Here is a 21,854-nt window from a genome sequence, read left to right as displayed (position 1 = left end):
TTCCATTGTGAACCAGGGAGCCGAAGGTTTAGATCTTAGGGAGGTGAGGTTCTGCATTGGCACAATTTGCTCGATAGCAGCAGAAAGATCTTTAATAAATGTAGATACATCTGCATTAAGGTCAACAGATAATGGGTCTAATCTATTCCTATACGTTTGCTCCAGGGCCTTGCATGTGACCTTATGCCATTTTCTACCCTGTTCTCTGATGGTAAATCCCAAATTGGGCGGCCGGGGTGTGGTCACCACGAACGGAATCAGGTAGTGATCAGACCACGTGAGAGGCAGGGAGGGGAGAACCTTAAGGTCAGCCCAATTGTGTGTCCTGCAGAGTGTGTAGGACCCCTGACCCATTGGGTCAGATTCAAACCTTGCATAGAATCTAAGAGATTGTTAGCACGTGAACAGCTACTTACATCGACATGATGATTAAAATCCCCTAATACAGTGAAATGGGGGTGTTTAAGAGACAAGTCTGCAATTGCTGCCAACAGAGAGGCAACGGCGGACGGGGGAGTACCAGGAGGGTTATATACCAGGACACCCGAAAATATGGCAGTGGAGGCATCTAAGATGGAAAAATATAATGCCTCTATAGGCCCTAAATTGGGGATTTTCCTGGACGTGATCGTTAAATGAGTTTGTAAAATAACAGCAATTCCACCGCCAGACTTCGAGCCTTCACGGTTTATACCTATTAAACGATAGCCAGGGGGCATGGCAAGGGCATTATCTGGACTAGAAGAGTCCTTAATCCAAGTCTCTGTCAGAAAGAGTAAATCCCAGGCCGTCGATGAAAGCAGCAGCCATATGTCACTTGAATGACCCGGCAGGGAGCGACAGTTCAATAAGCCAGCCGTGTAGGTTCTTATTAGAGTGGAAGGGGTTTTAGCTGGGAAACGTGTGCATTTTTTGTTAACGGTTAAGAGAAAGGTGCAGTTGTTACATTTAAAATGGGGGAGATTAGGCGACGCAAGATTACACCGTACCTGAGGAGTGCAGGCCACTTTGTTCATAGCCATAAGCTGGGATCTGGACCAGGCTCGCCTCTGAGTGGAATAGGGACAAGCAGCATAACTGGCCCTAGACACGGAACTGGCGCGGACGGGTTATGCCATGGGCGCGCTGCGCGCGTCCGCTGCTCGAAGGCCAACACATCCGTTTTATGGGAGAGAGCCGGCAACCACTAGACCGTGCTCTCGCAGCCCACCGGAAGTGAGGAGAAAGATGGAAGGAGCAGAGATAGCGATAGGGTCTAGATGTCCAGGGTTACCAGGTATTTCCTATTGCCTCTAAATTAAAGGCCCTCTATCTTCTCTAATGATTTAGTTTGAACCGGTGTTCTCAGACAGTGATCCACATACTTGGATAGATGTTCTGTGAGTAAATTCTCACTAGTGTTGGTCTAATGGAAAGGTTGTTGAGGTTATTGTATATCTTCAGTATCCCACAGAAGACAGGAATAATGGAGTCCGAAGGATTGTGGTAACTAAACTCTTGTTGACAGATCCAGTCCTAGTTTAGTAACGTTAAAGTATTCTGATCTTCTGTTGCTAATTTTATCATAATGCTCTTCTCTTGTAATCCATGGAATCAAAGATAACAACATGTTTTCCCTGATAAGTGAGATTTATGGTTGAATCTGTCTTAGAGCTGTATTTTCTTCCTTTGACAAACTATAATTGAATGTGTGGGTGCACGAAACAAAATATGAAAGTGCAGTCACGGGAATGCTTTGGCAGCTCGACCTTTGGATAGACCGTTTATGAGCAAGCCAGCATTATGTAAGCCAGACAGGCCATTTATTTCATTGTATATTTCCCTGGGGGGGTGGAGGAGCTGTAGCCACTGAGGAGCAGCTTTTGAAGGCAGAGGGCTGCTTCTGGTTCCTCTGTCACCTTATCCAGACCCGCCCCTAGACGTTAACTGCAGCAGGCACAGCTGAATGGGATCACAGGGGGAGAAGAGAGAGAGAATATGTGGATGGTAAAAGAGTGAGATATCGAGATTGGAGGAAGTGAAATGGATTGGTTGTTTATTTGTGTCTGGGCGCCTTTTCGGTTCCCTCCTTGAATACCAGAATTACGCACCTTTGATTAGGTCAGAGTGTGCAAATATTTTAGGAGCAGACAATCTAAATATCATCTGCTCTCTTACCTACCTGTGAAAACGGACAAAATAAATGTAATTAACCCATCGCTTGCCTGTTGGGTCAGTGCTTGGTGCAAGACAAGAAAAGTTCACCATAAAGCACGTATGCACCTGCTTTGCGACGGTAGGACAAAATTGCCATTCCTGAAAGAACAAGGGCAGCTGATAAACAATTTATTGGGAACAACCCATCCCTTGTGGAAAGTCACTTCTGGATAACATTTCCTGCCGACTATCCCTTTTTAGGAAACTGTTGAGCAGTAACTAAGCCTGTACCACCGATAAGCCCAGCCTGCTGCCCGTGTACAGACCTTTTTTGGTGGATTCTGCTCTGAGCATAGCGTTGTCTTGAATTGTGGCCCACTCTATGCACTCTGTGGATCCACACCAGCGAAGAGCGACAGAGGAGGGTCATTAGTTTGAAATATGTGTAAACTACTGCTCGGGACTGGAAATGGAGCAAAGCCGTAATGATGCGTCTCATTTGTAATCTCCGTAGTCAGGCTGTGCGCAGGCCTCCCTGGTCTGTAATTCACCAATTAGGACTACGTTATTGTAAGGTTGGTGAATAAGTAACTCCAGCATTACCAGCGTTAGATCATAGCTAAAACAAGTGAAACAAAACTATTGTAGTCCGAATTCGTTGATTTCTATCAAATGTGTGTGTGTGTTGGGGGGGGGAGGGGTCTCAAATAGGTTCTCATTGGATTGTTATAAACCCAGTTATTACAGTTCGTTTACAAAAAATTCAATATGAAGCGCTTTTGTTTTTGTGCAAATTTCCAGAGGCTGCTATCGTTTCCTGCTTTCTTTCTCTGCAGATATAAGCTTACCAAAATCAGCAACGATATGCTACACAGCTGCGCTGCTGAAAGCCAGAGCTGTCTCAGACAAGTAAGTGCGCCATAACTTCTGTTCTGCACAGTGCGCGCGCGTAGATTGGTCGTCAGTCCGCCCTGCACCCGGGAGGAATGTGAGCAGCTCGGGTAAATGTGAGTTGACCACATCTGCAGGGTGGGTGCTTGTTATCTTTTCTTTTGCAAATTAGCAGGGGAGTTTTGGTTTTGTGGTTTACTATATGATTTGTGTCTAGGCAAATGCGTATTTGCTAACCAAATATTGTACCTTGGCAAAGAAGAAAGAAACATTTAAGCTAAGAGCTGGTGTCTATAAAATCAGCATGTTGGATGTTTGCGTTAACACCCTTGTCTGCCTTTGTTGACAGTTTTGTGAGATGATTCTATTTTTTAAGCACTCCTTTGCAGAAGCACACCAGAACACAGAACACAGAATACAGATTACCAATTACATTTTCAGGCTATCAGAATCCTCTTTGTGTCCCTTTTGGTTTGGGTGGTGTGCATTTACATGTAGCACATTTCTTTCAAACATTTATACCAGGATACAATAAATCCAACATCTATAAAGAGGACTATTCCTGGCACCATTTCTTTAATCCCAAGAATACCTAAAAAAAATTAAATAGCCACCACTTTGAACCATATTGCAGTGATTGAATGAATGAATGAGTGAGGTGAGCGAGCCTGGCACGTGTTTGGGGGAGCGGGAAGAATGGGTTGCCCCCGCTGCGCCCTCCACCTCCCTGCAGAACTTATGAAAACAGTCACCACGTTGCATCTTACACACAAATTCTGGACTTATTACGCAGAAAAGTTGGAGGCTTTCAGGGTAGTTCTTTATGGGCCTTCATAAAACAATCAAGTTTGTGACGGACTGTGACTGACCACCTTCTGCGATGTCGAAATGTTAGCTTCTTTCAAAACGAGCATTGGCAAATCTAATAGATGTCGTCTTTAGGATTTATTGGCTTTGCCAATGTTTTTTTAACAGTATGTACTGAATATACATTGTATATGTTTTATGTAAGTAAACACTTTGAGTTTGTTACCATTTTAAAACTCTTTACTTTACTGCAAATGTGTATTGTAATTTACTTCGCTAAGTGTTGGCATAGTCAAGAGGTCTCAGCTCTAATAGGCTGGTCCATTAGATTTCCCAGTGGTTGTGTTGTGTGGGTTGAGAGTTGATTAGCAGTTAGGTGTCCAGATGTGTTCTGTTTGTGGGAGGTTATTCATAATGGGGCAGGATTGAGAGTTCTGGAGCGGAGGCTGAAGGTAGTGAGTCAGTGGGTCAAAGCGTGTTCAGATTACATGCAGATCCAATCCTTTGTCTCTCTCTAGTGCATACATGGTGATGGACACATATGTACTATTTGTAACCACATATATAGCTCACAAATTGATTATTCTCATCGAGCACACAAAGTCCACAATAATTATTTCAAATACGGTATTCAATTTTAATTGTATCAGTCTTAAGATGTTTCAATTTCCATCTTCATTGAAATCAATCTTCTTTTAACAATCTTCAGCAATTTTGCAGCCAACACGTGTTTCGTCTGGTCTAATCTGACCAAAAAAACTTCTTCAGGGCTGCAACCCAAACATAGCATAAGAACATCATTACTATCATTCTAAAACCAATCAAATAAAGGTTTGAGTTTCAACCTGATGTCAAAGGGACACTTCCCAAAGCCAAAGCCGTGCTCATAGTATAGAAAGAGTCAAAGTTGTTATCTCACCACCAGGATGAAAGCTTGAAGCACCAAATAAAGTTCTGTAGGAAGGTAAATGATCCTATTTCTATACCATAGGTTAACTGATAGAGTGTATATATAGAGAAAGTTTCTCTGGTGTAATAGTATAACCAAAAACGTGACATCCTACCTATATTCCTCCTTGTTGCTAAATTAAAAGCGTTCGTAGTTTTGTATTCGCAAAATATTCTGTAACATAATATGACCTAATTTAGATATTGGTGTACCACTATGCTTAAGAACAATAACTTGATTTAACTGTGAGTCAATATTATTCACTGACACTATCTTACCTTTCTTATAGTGCTCTCCCCATGTAGTGGGTTATTGTTAGAGGGTGCCGCTGTCTGTCACCTGTAATGTCAGATACCCAGATTAGTTATAAGTTCACTAAGTTAAATGGCAGTAACTCGATCTGCTTAGGTGGTTGCCCCGTTGTCTAAATTAAATGTTAAATTTGCACTAACATAAGTACAATAACTAGTTTTGATTATGAGGCGATAGTAATCACTGACACTATCTTACCTCTCTTATAGTGTTCTCCCCAAGTAATGGGTTCTTGTTTGAAGGTGCCGCTGTCTGTCACCTGTAAAGCCAGATACCCAAATAAGTTATATATTCACTATATATAATTATTGTGGACTTTGTGTGCTCGATGAGAATAATCAATTTGTGAGCTATATATGTGGCATCATTTTCTGGTCGTGGTAACCGACCTGTCTCATCTAGGAGCACCAACACTGATATTTGTACATTACTCCTCTATAACTAGCTGTGCGCTCAGAATCCAAACAGTTACCGAAGTAGTTTGATATACTATTTGTAATTACAAATTATAATTATTTTCAAAAAATCATCATTGTTACTGACTTTTATCAAACTGCTAACAAGCATTCAAAAAGCCAATATGTCTGACTTGTTTTAGGTATATGTTTATTGTTGTGTGATGTGTCTGGATATAATAGCAGAAAACTCACAAGAAGGAACCTAAAAGCTGGTCAAGCAGATTGCTGTGTAAGCACAGGATTGTAGTTTACATGTTTTAAGCATCACCCTTGATTACTTTGACCAGGCTCCTTTTAGAAACCCCCCACCCCAGCCCCTAACCTTTTTCATCTCACTTAAAGCACTCGGGTCACAATGGGTTTTTGCCTAAAAGTTATCTGGTAGGTGAGACCTAAACATTATGATGTAACCTGTGGAGTCCTTGAAGTCAAATCTAAAACTTGAGGATCAGAAAAAAAGGAGCAACTGCTTTACTCCTCTAAGGCACTTTCTCAGGGTCGTGGCTAGGAGGTTAGGAGCATAGCTGGTGCTATGTGTCAGAGGGGCAGTTGTGCACTTCAGTGAAAGAAAGCCAAGGGCCTGACCTTCTCTATTGTGACACCCCAGGTTTTGATTTTAGGTCTCAAGGCCATTGGTTCCACTGCACTTCTTCAGAGGTGAGGCTGCAGTATTTGTTCCCCGACTAAGTTGTTTGAAAAGTTGTACACATGAATTATCTCTGTCAAAGGAGATCCTTCTATCCTGGGCTTTTCTGGGAGTTCAGCACAAAGTAGAACAAATACAGGCAAGAGATAGCAATGTGGAGAGCAAAAGGGCTGGGGCAAAGGCAATACAAAGTAAGCGAAGGAATCGCAGAAGACTGAGATGGACTGAAGCAACAGGAAGGCAGGAGAAGCAACACAGACGGCAGGACGAAAGCAACACTAAGTGTTGGTGGTGGGTAGTAGCAACACACAGGATACGGGGAAAGAATCAAAATAAAGGGGAGAGGTTAACATGGAGCATAGTGGGAGGAAAACTAAATAGAGCAATAGGTTCTGGGTAGGGAGGAAGCACACTGGGAAAGGTCCATACTTATGGCAATGTTTCATGGGAGGAACAACCACACGAAGTAGGAGACCCCATTCAGCTAACAAATAAGATACAAGCAAAAGGTGACCGAAGCCCACAGTTAGCTAGCAATGCATCTTGCAACAGACCATGCATGAGTTGCCTAGTAGGCGAGACCTAACAATGGGACAGAACAATTTTCAAATAAATTGACTAAAGACACTGATATCCTAGGTAGTTATGAAGGGGTACTTATTCGCAAGACAAAGCTCATCACCTTAGATAGATTGGGGGTAGGAATACCCCAAGCTCTCTTTCCTTCTTTCTCTTTCGTTCCTGTTTGCTTTCCTTCTTTTCAGTTTTAATTTCTTCTGTCTTTCATTTTTTGTTTCCATCTGTGTCCTTTCATTGTTTCATTCCATATGGTATTCTTGTTTTTCTTTCATTGTTTTCCATCTTTTTATTCTTTACTTTTTACATTCAGTCCATCTTTATTTCCATCTTTCCATGTTTCATTTCTTCTTTCGTATCTCCTTTCTTTAATTTTCCTTTGTTTCCACCTTATCTTACTTTACTTTATTACTTCTTTACTTTCATTACTAATGTATTTCCCTTCTTTCTCTTAACCCATTTTTTGCTTTTTTCAGTCTTTCTCATCCTGTTTGCTTTTTTCTTTTCATCTTTCTTTTGTTCTCTCATTGTTTTGTCATGTTTCTTTCTTCCAACTTGTCTTGCTTCCTTGCTGTCTTTCAGTCCTATTTCTGCCTTTCCCTTTCGTTCTTTCGGTCTTGGGCCATCATTCTTTTTTTCTCTCCACCCTTCTTTCCGTCTTTATCCTATTCATCCAGCTGTGCATCCTTACTGCCTCCTCTCCATCCTTCTTTCAGGATTTAATGCTATCTTTTTTTCTTCTCTCCATCCTACTGTCCTTTTGCTATTCATCTATCCCTACCTACATCATTCTTTGTCTTAATCTTCCTTTCTTTTTTTCAATCACCCTTCCTTCCATCCATCCAGCTTTCCCTACTTCTCCCCAGCCATCTATTAGCTAGCATTCTTTCCAACCATGCATCATTCCTTTAACCCATTCATCCACCTGGGTTTATTCTCCACTCCATCCCTCCATTCCTTTCTTCCTTCTCTTTATCTTCTCTTGTTCTATTTGTTCTCCACCTCACAGCTCAGTCATAATATTCTCTTTCAGGCACATTTATGAGATTCTGTTTGGAGATCGTAGTGCTTGATGAAAGTCAAAGTAACCATAAACAAACATTTTAAATGTTTTATGTTACAAAGCACTGCCTAGTGGCATCCCTCCGCCCCTTCTCACAATGCTCATTTTGGGGCTTGTTAGACCTGGCCCTTTTTCAGGTTTATCCCCAAACATTTTGTCTTTTGCCTCCTATTATACTGACCCTGTTTTCGTTGGCTAGAGGACTCTGGGCACTTTACCACTGCTCATCCGTGATAAAGTGCATATGCTCTCTGTGTAAATTGCGATTATGATTGGTTATCCATGATTGGCATAATTGATTTACTGGTAAGTCCCTAGTAAAGTGCACTGTGTGTGCCAGAGCCTGTACATTAAATGCCACTAGTGGGCTTGCAGCACTGGTTGTGCCACCCACATGAGTAGTCCTGTAAATGTGTCTCATACCTGCCACTGCAGTGTCTGCGCACACAGTTTTTAAACTGCCATGTCAACCTGGCAAGTGCACTCACTTACCAGGCCCTAACCTTCCCTTTTCATACATGAACGGCACCCCTCAGGTAGCCCATGGGCAGGGTGAAGTGTATGTGAAAGGTAGGACTTGTGCTGATGTCTGTTAGATGTCCTGAAAGTGAAATACTTTGTATTATGTTTTTCACTATTGAAAAGCTGTCTGTCCCTTAGGTTAACATGGGAGCTGCCTTGTAACATCTTACAAGTGTACCTTGCCATTGGGACAAGATGGAGAAGTGGAGTACAGGCTCTCTAAGCTCAGAATTTAACAACACACCTTTTAGAAAAGGTGGTTTTTAAATTGCTTGTTTGAAAATGCCACTTTTAGAAAGTGCAAAAAGGACAATTGATGGATAGAATGTTGAACAATGTCAAACATTCACCCCCAGTACAGAGATCAGGGCCTAAGTTCATCGTTTTTTACTCCCCATGCCATTCAAGTTTACACCCAGCCATATGTAATTCATCTTGACCCTGTTCCCCATGGGAACAGTCCAGCCAAACTGCCAGGCCAGGTCCTCTATGGATCAGAAACAAGCATACTGGGACCAGTTTCGGCATTTCAACCCTCATCAGCCAGGCTAGCTTGACTCCAGTGGCAGGGTGGGCATAACAGTCCTAGGATGTTCGTTTCCAGTCCAGGGACGACCGGTCCTGGCAATTCGGGCTGGGCCGTTCCCAAGTGGAACAGGGTCCAGATTGATTTGTATGTGGCTGGTTCTAAAGTGGAATGACATTGGGAGCAAAAAAACGATGTATTTAGCCCAGATCTCTTTACTGGGGTGAATGTTTGACCTTGTTCTGCATTCTGTCCATCAATTGTTCTTTTTGTATTTGTCATCAATTGTTCTTTTTGCATTTGTCACCGCGAGTGGGACGGGGTGACAAATGCAGACGTAGGTCCGGTCGTAGGTCCGGTGCTCTCCATCCCACTGGAGTCAAGCTAGCCTGGCTGATGAGGGGTGATACCCCAAAACCAGTCCTATGATACTTGTCTCCAGTCCAGAGAGGATCTGGCCTGGCAATTCGGGCTGGACTGTTACCCTGACTAGAGTGGTGAGTTCTGCTTGGCTTACGTGCATACCCTAGCCAACCCGAAACTCCATTTCTTACAGGGCTTCATGACTCTCCCGCTTTAAATGGGTAAATCCTACCATGCACTGATGGCCTGCACTTCTTTAATTTGAAAGAGAGGATACTGGAGCCATGCAGCACTGCAAGAAATTGGGCTGTTGATTGACTGGGCTGTGAGCCGTAGTCATGCAGCAACAACAATCCCTGTCAGGGTAAGGCACAAGCAAACCCCAAATTATCCTGTACTCGACCCCTGGTAGCTTGGCACAAGGCAGTCAGGCTTAACTTAGAGACAATGTATTTGTGCAAACACACCGAAAACACATCACAAAAGGCAACCACAATAGATTTAGAAGAATACAGCAATGTTTAATTAATGAAACAAGATCAAAAAGGCAAAAATCCAGTTGGTAGAACCAGAGACATTTGATTTGAAAGATTTCAGTGAAAATAGTGCAAAAAGCACAAAGTGCCAACTCTGGATATCTGGTCGCGCTGGACCAGGACATAGTCACTTATTCAGGCCAACCGCGATGGAGCCTTGGCCGGCTACAGGGACCCAGTTAGGCCCGCTTGAACAAGGTATCTTAAAATCCGGGTTGTGGGCGTATGAGAATCAGGGGCAAAAATGCTTCGCACAGCTGGAGCGATGTGTCGGTTCCGAGATGCGGTGAAGCTGCAATGCGAGATTCCTGTCCTGTTGCCAAAGATCCTGTTGACGAGGGACTGCAATGTGAAGTTCGGTGTCAAGGATGCAGCGTGTTGTTGGGGGGGTGCGCCGGTTCTGAAGGGCTGAGAAGCTGCAATGCAGACTCCATCGTCGAGGCTTCTGTTGACGAGAGATGGAAGGGCCCATGCCAAAGATGGGTTGCCAGTCTAGGCGATGCACCGCTGCGAGGTCTGCGGCCTATGTACGTGTTTTCAATGTTTTGCTAAACTTAATGGCAACAATGCATCGTTTCTGCTCAGTGATGCACCACGCAGAAAATGAAATGCGTTGGTTCCTCTGGATCCACTGGCAAGCATTTTAGGCCCACTTACAAGGGTCCAGGACTGGTGTGGCACCACCTGGCAGGCAGACTCGCAGATGGCGGAGCCCAAGTGCGAATACAAGGTTGTTGAAAACCTGTTATGTCACCGAAGCTTCATCAATTGAATCAGACTTCTGTCCCAACCCAAGTAAACCTCTGCCCACAAGGGCAGCAACCAACAGAGGCCACTGACAGCTGTCAGTGTCAGGATCCAGTCCCCGGGCCATCCACTGCCAGATGGTAGCTCTAAGCAGGAATATTGGGTAGGCCTCTCTTCCAGCCTTGGGGCTGGCATAAAGTTCCCTATGGGCTCATACAGGTTCTCTGACCTCTCAGGTGTCTTAGAGTGGGGGGCAGAGGCCCCAGATGTTTTGTACCCTACTTCCACTCTATCTCCCACCAGTATAAGGGGTGGTATCCTGAAACTGGTTCTTCAACACGGTCTGTACCCTGAGGCTAAATGGGTGAGTGCTCCATCTGGGTTCCCGTACCCTCCGCTTGGGAGCGGTACATCCAGAAACTGAACCTTCAGTATGCCCTGGGTGGCTGCCACTCTCAGTTCTTAACATTTGTGTCATCTGGAAAGGCGACTTACAATCTGTGACCCAATTTATGGTGTGGTACAAAAGGGGGTGGTGATGGACGGAGCATCTGAACCAATCAAACACTCACACCCATTCTACAGATCTGGGTGTAATCCATCACCGTTCTTTAGCCCACTCTGCCACCCCAGTTCAGACATGGCCATATGCAAATCAGTCTGACCCTGTGCCTCATGGGAACAGTCCAGCCCGAACTGCCAAGCCATGCCTTCCCTGGACCGGAATCAAGCTTCCTACGACCGGTTTCTGGCATTACACCCGTCTTCAGCCAGGCTTGCTTGAATCCAGTGGCAAAGTGAGCAAGGGACTCAACATCTGAGCATACCCTGCCAACTTATGGTGAACAAAGCGGTACAAAAGGGGGTGGTGATGGACAGAGCATCTGAACCAATCAAACACTTACACCCAGTCAACAGATCTGGGTTTAATCCATCACCACCCCCTTTTGTACCGTGGAGCTGTTTGTTGTCACTTTTTGGGAGTCTTCTCATCTGACAGTTCGGAGTGGACTGTTCCCACGAGGAGCAGGGTCTGTACTGATTTGCATAAAGTGTGCCGTTTGTCTAGAGTGGCACAGTGGGTGAAATACAATGGGTTAGAATGCTACCCCGAGCATTCAGGCCTTTTGCAAGCATTTTCCCCATCACCTTTTGTGAGTATATTGGAAACAATAGTTTCGTTAAGACAGCTACACTGTCAAACCTGACCCGAAAAGGATTGCTTTTACGATGTACAGTGCATGGATGTGTTGAAGAATTAAATGTCTGATGACCGAGTTTAATTTTCTGATGTAAAATGGCCTTTCTTGCATTCCAATTAAAACAGAAGGATCTAACTAAACAATCAATAAAAAGGTGGCGAGTCGGAAATGCTCCTGTGGCTTGACCCAAAATGTTGTTAACAATGCCGCAAACCAAACACTGAACATTTCTTGCCTAAATAAGCCAATGGCTTAAAGAGGCTGAACCAAAGACATTTTGAGTATGTATAGAATACAATGGGGCCTATATATAAAGATAAATTTGCACATGTAGATTTACTCGTGTAACTTTATACTTTTTTGCTATTTACCATTTATGAGTTTAAATTTACTACTATGTGCGGACCTTGTATGTCTCCATTCCCTCAAAACACGGGATGGCACCTGTTAGAACAGAATATACTAGCGTAAATCAATCAATCAATCAGTATTTGTAAAGAGCACTAATCATTACTGGGGTGTCCAGACAACTACCTGTGAGCAAATAAGCGCCTCTAATGGGTTCCTGCACTGTTTTGTGGAGCCTACCTTAGCCATAGACACCAAGGTCATTAAATCTCTACATGATTTTCCGCAGCAAGTTAATGTTAGTCTCTTTTTCCAAACGTAGTACCCCAACTCCTGGTTTGAGCCCAGGTTTTTTCCAAACGTAGTACCCCAACTCCTGGTTTGAGCCCAGGCTAAAACCAATAAAGGATTAGATTTGCGAAGTAACAAGAAAATCAGATGTACCCTTTACACCATTGCTTCTTTTGCTAACCTAAAACACTTCTATCACAAACAGTTGTAGGAGAAAAAAGAAAACATAGACGAACAGTGGCTCCTTCTATACAGACTTCTAAGGCAAAAAGACTAAGCCAAATTTTGGCAGTTTGTAAACCACTGAGCTACCTCTACAAGCGACATATAGAAGAGCGTGGTAAGTTCACTACCATGAACTAAATATATTACAAACTCTACTGCTCTCAACAAAACTCTCCAGTAACCACAGAAAACATTAACCCAATAGTTAGTTTCATTATATTTGAACCCATTAAGTTTTTTACGCAAGCAAACTTATTCATTGACAAAAGTGTGACTTAGTCCATCAAAATCTCTGGATGTAATGGGGCTCCTAGACCCAGTGGGATCCTGGCCTTGCTATACAAGTCCAATATAGACAACTGGAGGGAAAGATTATTCCCCTTATTTTCCGCATCGTTCTAACTTGGACTTGTTCCTGTTCATGGAAGTGTTCTTTTCTACACCAAATATACATGAAAGGGGAAAGACAAAATCCAGCAAACAGTTGCCTTATTGCACTTTTTTGGGATGTAGAATCTAAAGCCTGTGCTTAAATCTTACTGAAGCAGCTAGAATTGCGAGCTAGTAGCAAACACCCATCTCATTTCTTTCAGCCTGGATTCATGCCTTACTGCATCACATTGGACAATATCTTAGCACTGAATTACATGTCTTATAATTCTATCAACAAACCTCGTATTCCTCTCTTTGCATGCTTCATAGGTTCTGTAATATACTGTGGTTCAAATTGGTAAAATGGAATATCTCAAAACCTCTGCCGAGAGCCGTAATGTCACTATACACAGATATCTGGGTTTGAATCAAGATCAGGCTTGGCAAATGTGTGACAGAGCCTATAAACGCAGTCACTGGGCTCAAACAAGGCAGCATCATGGCTTCTTTCTAATTTAGCCATTACACTGCAGATATAGCATCAGCCTTGGCTCAAGCACACTCTTTAGCCCCCCTTAGATCAGATCGGAAAAGATCAGCTACTCCAATACGCATATGTATGAAATTGGGTGGTTGGTTGACTGGGGTGTGGGCCCCTAGTCAAGCAACAACCACAATCCTTTTCAGGGTAAGGCACATGCAGTCCCAAATTAACTTGTGCTCAACCCCTTGGTAGCTTGGCACAGAGCATTCATGCTTACCTAAGAGGCAATGTGTAAAGTATTTATTCTTTAACACCAAGGAGGGGAGAGGGTCAATAAGTGTGCTCCACCACCCCGAGCCCCCTAATCAATAATGTAAACACATAGAGGGGTGGGGAGAAAGAAACCCATAACAGACAAAGACAAAGGGGCTAGAAGAACATCACAATTTGTTGAAAAAACTGCCCTCACTCACACACAATGTGTGTGACATGCTTCATCATCGGGTCTGCTTACAATACGCCCCCGCGTAGCCACGCAAGGGGCGGAGCATAGGGAGGGGGAAACAAAAAGACACTCCGGACAAACACAGATCAACAAAAAGTGACAAACAGTGATCACACCAATACGTGTTGTCCTTAGGGACTGGGTGAGTGGTAGACATAAAGTGCAGTCAGGTCGTGCTCGTCAAAACTGGCTCCTGGATACCCGTTGGTACTTTATTCATGGGTTCCAGGGTCAGGATTAAAAAGTGTGAAGGATGGCTAAGTGTTTAGGCAGGAGGTCAAGATCCTAAAACACTCCTCCTTATACTGCGGTGGTCAACATGTTTCGACCGTGTTAAAGTGCCCTCAACTACGTGGGTCACGTCGGTCTTCTTCAGGACAGTCTAACTGTCCCAGTCCTTATTCACCTCTTACCTTAATTTGGTAAAATTGTCAGAGAGATACCACGTTGAGGGTCCTTCCACACCCGTGGATTATTGTTACTACAAAAAACATAGAAAAAGACAATAACATTTATGCCAAGTGTGAAATGTAATGCTTATGTAATAACAGGTGGTGAGAGTTGTATCCCCCAAAACAGTTAGCATACATGTAAATGGTTCCTCGAAACCATCATTTCCAGTGAGATCCATTTACAAAGGGAGATATTCCAGTGTTAATATTTCAATGGCCTCCCGGCAGCCTATCGCTGTATCAAATTAAAAACACACATGTGTCGTAAAACAATGTAGTTCTGCAGGCAAGGCAAAGGTGCCATCCTGTACATGATTAGTGATTAACAGACTCCGTTTGCATATTTACATATAGTTGCGTGAGCATTCATACACCATTAGAGTTACTATCGCGTCGATGTCTTACCGAGTCTATTATTTCTTAAGGCTCGAAATGGCGTCAGGCGGGTGGAGTCCCAAAGAACACAACCTGTGTTCAAAGAGAAACAGTTACAGTGTATATACAGTTTAAAAAAATTATTATTAAAACACTCTGCCTGTATATGCTATCTTCGACCATCACTGCGGTACAAATTTCACAAAATTAAAGTAACCTCAGCGACTTTACTCCAACCATGGTATCTCCACAAGACCTGGTATAAACTAAAAGCTGAAAACCATTGGAGACCCCCTGCGCCGACACCCGCTTACTGTTCTGGTGGGATTCTCCAGCAGCATTGGCGCCCGCCGTCCGAAACGCCGTGGAGGATTCCGGCATGTGAGTGCTTCCGCCCTAAAAAGTGAAAGAGGCCGACGGCGCGTCACGTGTGAGCCCACGGGGAAGGCGTCATTACGTGCGTCCCGTGTAGGGATATGTAGTTTAAACCTCCATGTGAGTCCAGTGGTTTAGAGCAGAGGTAAAGGAGCAACAATGTTCTCACTCCTAACTTCGTAATCTATTTCTAATCACCTAAAGAGGGAGGGAGTGCGTATTTTAATCCTTAAGTCTGTGCTATTTCAGCGGTAACTACCTCTATGGTAACTAGAGGAGGGCGGGGACAGATATGCCCCGATGACAATCATGAAAGGTTCCCTTTCGATATTGGAATAATGAAAAAGAAGGAAAGGGAACCACAAAGGCAGATAATCTATGTGAAAAACACGTAGTATACCCCAATGACAAGTAGTCATCATATGCTCAAATGCTGGAGTTAGTGTTGATGTAGTATGGCGAACTCCATATGTTCACCTAAATATAAAGAGATAATGACATAACGACCTCATGATAGTCTGCATAACGAACTGTTCAGTTTATTAACAGGATATAATTGCATATTAATAGTAGGTGTTAGATTGACAATCCCCTTGCTAACAATATGTCCTGTAATAGACCAGCGTCCTGAGCCTAATGGTTTATCTACTCCGGGCATGCCACGGTGTGTCGTCATTAAGACCGTGTAAGTCACTGCGGAGACGGAAGACCCATTTCTGTTCCCTGACAAAAAGTGCGCTGTTCTCATCCTGTCCTCGGGAAACAAACCTAGGTTTCTCTATAACCATCCATCTCAGATCCTCCACAGTGTGTCCCGCCTCCACAAAGTGTGTTGTTAACTTCGTATTAGATCTGCCACATCTAATAGTACTACGATGTTCCGTGATGCGGGTACAAATCTTCCTGCATGTCATGCCCACGTATTGTTTACCACAAGGACATGTAATCAAGTATATTATTCCTTGTGAATTACAATTCGTGTGATATCTTTGTTCCCAGGGAGTGGGTAAACCTAGATCAATCTATTTGGAATTTGTCGTAAGATGGCACATGCTACATGAACCGCAGCAGAAGTGGCCAGTTACTGGTGGCAAGCCTGTAGCGGTGTCACCCAGCCCTTGTCTAATCACTGTTCTTGGCCTGGTGTGAATCAATAGATCTTTGAGATTCTGGCTGCGTTTAAACGAGAAGAGGGTTTTGTCCATTTGTAGATGGCCAGAGTTCAGGATCTTCCAGTTTTTAAGTATTGTTCGCCTGATTTGTTGGGCTGCAGTGTTAAAAGTCGATACAAATACCGTTTTTTTACTGATGGTCTGTTAGTTTTAGATAATAGTGATTCCCGATCTGCATTATATGCTCTCTTGTTAGCTCGTTTCACTACTTTTCTTGGGTAGCCCCTCTCACGCAGTTTAGTAGATAGAAGATTAGCTTCTGCAGTAAAATCATTGATTTCGGAACAGTTTAGACGAATGCGAAAAAACTGACCACCGGTAAATTCTCGCGCAATGAGCGTGGATGGAAACTGCTGAATGCTAGTAGTGCATTTTTATCGGTGGCCTTGTGGTATACCTTGGTCTGTAAAAAACCTTTCCCAGGTTCAATAACCAGATTCAAGAAGGGTAGACTAGTTTTGGTAACCGTAGAAGTAAAATGTAAGGGGGGGTTCCTCTGGTTCAACCATTCCAGAAAAAGAGTCGGAGTTTGCATCCCCCCTCCAGATTACCAAAACGGTGTCTATATACCGACGCCACAACCTCATGTAGGACCTCCATGGACAAGTTTCGTGGTAGATGTCACGTTCAAATGCGCCCACGTACAACCCTGCCAGGCTTGGCGCAAAAACGCTGCCCATGGAGGTCCCATGGGTCTGTAGGTACAAGTTTTGTTCAAATTCGAAAGAGTTTCGAGTTAGTGCGATCTCCGTTAGGTGCAGAATGAAGGCTCTCGGTGTTTGGTATGGCCAATCCTCCATGAAGAGAATGTCTTCCAGCACACGTAGTTTTTCCCTCTGCAAAATATTTGTATATAAAGCCTAGGCGAAGCACTACGCTACGCTCGCGTAGTTTGCGAAGTTTGCGCAACTTCGCACTACGTAGCACAGTGCAAACACGCGTAGCGCAGCGTAGTGTAGTGCAGCGGTCATTTATTGCTTGCTCGCAGTCCTCAACGTCATGTTTGCGACCGCGAGCAAGCAAAATGACATCCCGGCGAGATTCTAAACGCGGGGAGGTCAGATTTCTCATTGCAAGTGGTCGCGCATGCTCGCGATGAGAAACTACTAGTCCGCGTTGAGGAAGCTGCCGCTCGAGTAAAAATCTACTGGAGCAGCAGAAAACTACAGCTCGCACTGTGCAAGATGCCGTTTTCGATGATTGCACAGTGCCAGATGCTTGTCCGCACTGTGCAATCATTGAAAACGCATATTGCACAGTGCGAACATGCTACTACACAGTTCGCGTAGTGCTAGTGAAGTTCGCGTAGTGCGAAGTGCACTTCGCGTAGCTTCGCGTAGCGCTACTTAGCAAACTACGCCCACCCTTAATAAAGCCTTTATGTCGAGACCGATAAGGTATTCAGAATCTGGGTCGAAGGGCATATCTTTAAGGTGGTTCAAGATGTCTAGGGTATCCCTTAAATAAGCTGGAACTTTCTGGACCAGAGGTTTGAGGTAGAAGTCACAAAATTGTGACAGTGGTTCCAGCAACGACCCCATCCGGAGACAATAGGTCTCCCAGGAGGGGGTCGTGCTGGTTTGTGAATTTTCGGAAGGACATATAGATATGGTGTTTTGGGATGCTTGTTCACAAGAAACACCGCCTCTTGTTCAGAGATCCAATCATTGGACCTGGCCTCTTCAACAGCCGTCACGATTTCTAAAGAGATTTCTCCAGTTGGATCCATAGAGAGTTTTTGATAGTTTCTCTCATCGGCTAAAAGCTGGAGACATTCCTCCTTGTATGTGTCAATGTCCAGAAGTACCGTTGCTCCGCCTTTATCGGCTGGTTTTAAGATAATCTCCCTACAGTTGGTAAATTCCCTCAGGGCCTCTTTCTCCGCAGTAGACAAACTTGAAAAGGAATGAGATTGAGAGGTGTACAATTTCTCTAGGTCACACACCACGGCCTGTTCAAAGGTAGCCACCTCCGGAGGTAATAAAGCCAATTGGGGGGTGAATGTAGATTTTGGGCGAAAAGGGGTATCCCCCTTGAGGGGTCCTCTAAGTCTCTGTCTTCAAAAAAGACCTGTAGTCGCAAGTTGCGAAAGAAAACAGATAAGTCCTGGCGTAACCTGAAGGGGTCCAATTGGTTAGTGGGAACAAATCCCAAACCCTTATTCAAAAGCTGTTCCTGGATAGGAGTAAGAACATGAGAGGATAGATTAACCACTAAGGATTCTGACGGCTTGTTCCGGGTGCACTGCCCGATGCCATAATCCTGGTTACTCTCTGTGTTATCTCCTGATCTTGATCCTCCCAAGTTACCCGTTGTTGGTCCCTTTGTTTGCCCCTGCCTTTGTTCCGGCCTCTTCCTAAAAAAGGTCCCTGGAAGTTTTGAAATTGTGCAGGAGGAAAATGGGGCGCCTGGTAACGTGGGTCCTCAAATAAAGGGTTCGGGAAAGATGGGGGTGGTGGGTATCCCATAACTGGCCAGTTATAACCCTGATGTTGATACTGATTACCTGGCTGATGGAACATAGGTGGTCTAAACCCCCGCCAATTGCCCCGACCTCGCCCTCTCTTCTTATGGGGATGTTCATTCTCGCTCCTATCACTAGAGCTGCTAGTAGTATACTGTCTTGGTCGCCCTTGTTGGTTACTCTTAATGTTTTCTTGCATTTTCTGGCGTGCATACTCTTCCTTAGTATATGGATATAACTTTTCCCGGGAAAAGTTCTTAAGAACTTTCTGCAATTTATTTATTTTTGAATGCATCAGATAGTCTCTATACTCCGTGAGTTCTGCATTGACCTGATCTAATTTCTGATCAAATGCAGTCAAAAGGACTTCTGTTCTTAAACCTGACTCAAATGTTTGGATTTGGATAAGGAGAGCATCTGATAGTCTTCTGGCTGTGCTAATGATCAGAACTAGCCAGTCCCGAGTACATTTCCACGCCGCCAAGGCCCAGTCTCTTCTAAAGGATTCATCTTCTAAAAAGATCAAGGGTTCATTGGTGACCAGAAGACCACGGGGTGCAGCATTTACCCTTAAATATTCTGTAAGGATAGCCCCATGAAGTATGGTTTTAACCTTAATGCAGTAAAACAGTGAAAACACACTACAAAAAGAGCCCGCAACTGGTTTAGAATAATAGAGCTTAATTTAATAAATATAACAAGACCAAAACGACAATTATCAAATTAGTAGAATCAGAAATATTCCATTTTTAAAGTCTCAGTGAAAATAGTGCAAACTGTGGATATCTGGTTGTGCCGGACCGTGACAAAGTCATAAGTTCCGGCCAACCGTGATGGAGCATAGCCCAGCTACAGGGACTCCAGTAGACCCACTGATCATAGTACCTTAAATCCTAGTTGCGGAGCGTTGCGAGTATCCACTTTGAAGATGCGCCGCACGGCTGAAGCGATGAGTCGGATCCAAGATGCGGAGCAAGGGCTTTTTGCGTTGCCATCGAAGATCCCGTCAGCGGGACTTGACATGCAAAGTTTACAATGAAGGATGCGGCGCGCAGTCGGGGCGATGCATCAGTTCCAAGGAGCTGCTAGGCTGCCATGCAGAGTCTATCATCAAGGCTTCCGTCGATAAGAAATGTGAAGGCCTGTGCTGTGAATGCACCGCGGGGTGGGGGTGGATCGTCAGGATGTGTCGGTTCCGAGAACTCCAGAGGCGATTTGTCTCTGCGATGGGCCCAGTCCACACAGCAGTGGCAATACACAGAAGATGCGTCAGTTCTGCTCTGGGATGCGCTGGTCAGCAGAGGATGCATTGGTTCTGCTGGATCCACAGGGCTGGCAAGCACCAAAGGCCCACTTCCAAGGGTCCAGGACTGAGGTGGCACCACTTAGCAGGGTAGACTCACAGATGGCAGAGTCCAGATTCAGCGGCACGGTTGTTGGGACCCTTTTATGTCCCTGAGGCTTCAGATCAGGAGGCCAGCCAACTAGCCCCTGGTGTCACTGTGGGTTCTGGGTTCATAAGAGGCAGCAGGGCAGCACAGCTGGGCAACAGTCAAGCAGAGTGGCAGTCGAGCAGAGTGGCAGTCCTTTTAGCAGGACAGCGGTCCTCCTTCCTAGCAGAGTATCCACAGGTCCAGAAGCGTACTGAAGAGTTGGTGTCTGAGGTCTCCATTTTATACCCTGTTGCCCGGGTTCTGGAAGGAGGGAGAAGCTTCTAGACGGTGTCTTTGAAGTGCAGGGAATTTCCTATCTCTCCTGCCCTGGCTTCAATCTGGCTGAAGTGACAATGCAGGGACATTAGGCCCTTTGTGTGGAGACAAGACACACCCTATTCAGGTGCAAGTGAGTCTGGGTCCAGCTTCTTCCTCCTATCCTGCCAGCGAGGGCCTTTACAGTCACACCAAAAACTCCCAGTGTGTGTGGTTGTCTGGAAGGAATACACAAAAGCCCAACTGCCAGCTACACCCATTCATGTGACCAGAGACGGGATGCATACACAAAATGTCTAAGGCAGGCAAATGCGATTTCACCATAAGTTAGGATTTTTAATTAGGAATCCAGAGACACCAAACATGAACCAGGCATCTCTTCCCATTTGGAAAATACACTTATAAAATGTAATAAGACCACTCCAATGTATCGTATGGGAGAGGTAGGCCTTGCAGTAGTAAAAAACGAATGAGAGTATATCACTTCCAGGACATGGAAGACTTAAAAGTACATGTCCTACTTTTAAAATATATTGCACCTTGCTTCTGGGCTGTCCGGGGCCTACACTTGAGGTGACTCATATGCATTTAAAAAGGAAAGTTTGGGCCGGCCAAAAGGTTTAGTTTGCTAGGTCGAATTAGCATTTAAACTGCCCACCCAGGCTCTGCAATGGCAGGCCTGAGACATGTTTACACGGTAACTTAAGTGGGTGGCGCAATCAATACTGCAGGCCCACTAGTAGCATGGACTTGTTAATATACAAAAGGGCCATGAAAGTCTTTTCACTTCCAGATTACATTAAAAAATCCCATAACTGTCTGGAACTTGGTTTAATAAATCAGGAACCTGCACACAGCACTGTATTTATCAGACTTGGCAAGAGTATTTTAAAAGCTAAAGCCGACACCCTGAAGTACTACTGACAAGCCATGGTGAAAGTCAAGGATGACCCAACAAATCCTTGGGCCAGACAGCTAAATAAAGTCATTGCAGATTTAGAACTCACCTTTGATTGGAGCTAAACAGCAGATTTCAAATTTACCCTGAGGCCCGACTACAGCTCATTTTACGGGCCAGCCAGGTATTACACCACCTTCATTCATCTAAACATTTTGGATTTTATTACCGACTCTAACAGCATTTTAACCAGCAGCAGTATTTAAAGGAATCGCAGAACAAGCATAACCTATTTAGTATCATAAGGACACGCTTCCTGCTATTTTCATCAAAAGATTTTAGGAGAAACTGAGCCAGTTTGTCCACAGATCACAGCAATGCAGGCAGTGTACTTCCAAAATTAAACCATCTTGCACCTCTTCTGCTGTTGCCGCAGGGCTAAAGAGGAGA

The 21,854-nt window shown here is 44.3% G+C and overlaps 1 protein-coding gene across 8 annotated transcripts in view; it reads left to right on the top strand.

The window, feature by feature from the left end:
- ST7 (suppression of tumorigenicity 7) overlaps positions 1-21,854 on the top strand; it is a 606,638-nt gene that overhangs the window by 444,248 nt on the left and 140,536 nt on the right. For all 8 annotated transcript variants that reach the window (XM_078674347.1, XM_078674344.1, XM_078674346.1 and 5 more), the window contains one exon: positions 2,973-3,045. In XM_078674347.1, the coding sequence (XP_078530473.1) occupies positions 2,973-3,045 (73 nt within the window). The remainder of the gene's footprint in view (positions 1-2,972; positions 3,046-21,854) is intronic.

This window comes from Lissotriton helveticus, chromosome 1_1 (genome assembly GCF_964261635.1).
Source record: "Lissotriton helveticus chromosome 1_1, aLisHel1.1, whole genome shotgun sequence".
Lineage (NCBI taxonomy): Eukaryota > Metazoa > Chordata > Amphibia > Caudata > Salamandridae > Lissotriton > Lissotriton helveticus.
The sequence above is the reverse complement of the archived record's forward strand: the minus strand, read 5'-3'. Positions and strand labels throughout refer to the sequence as shown.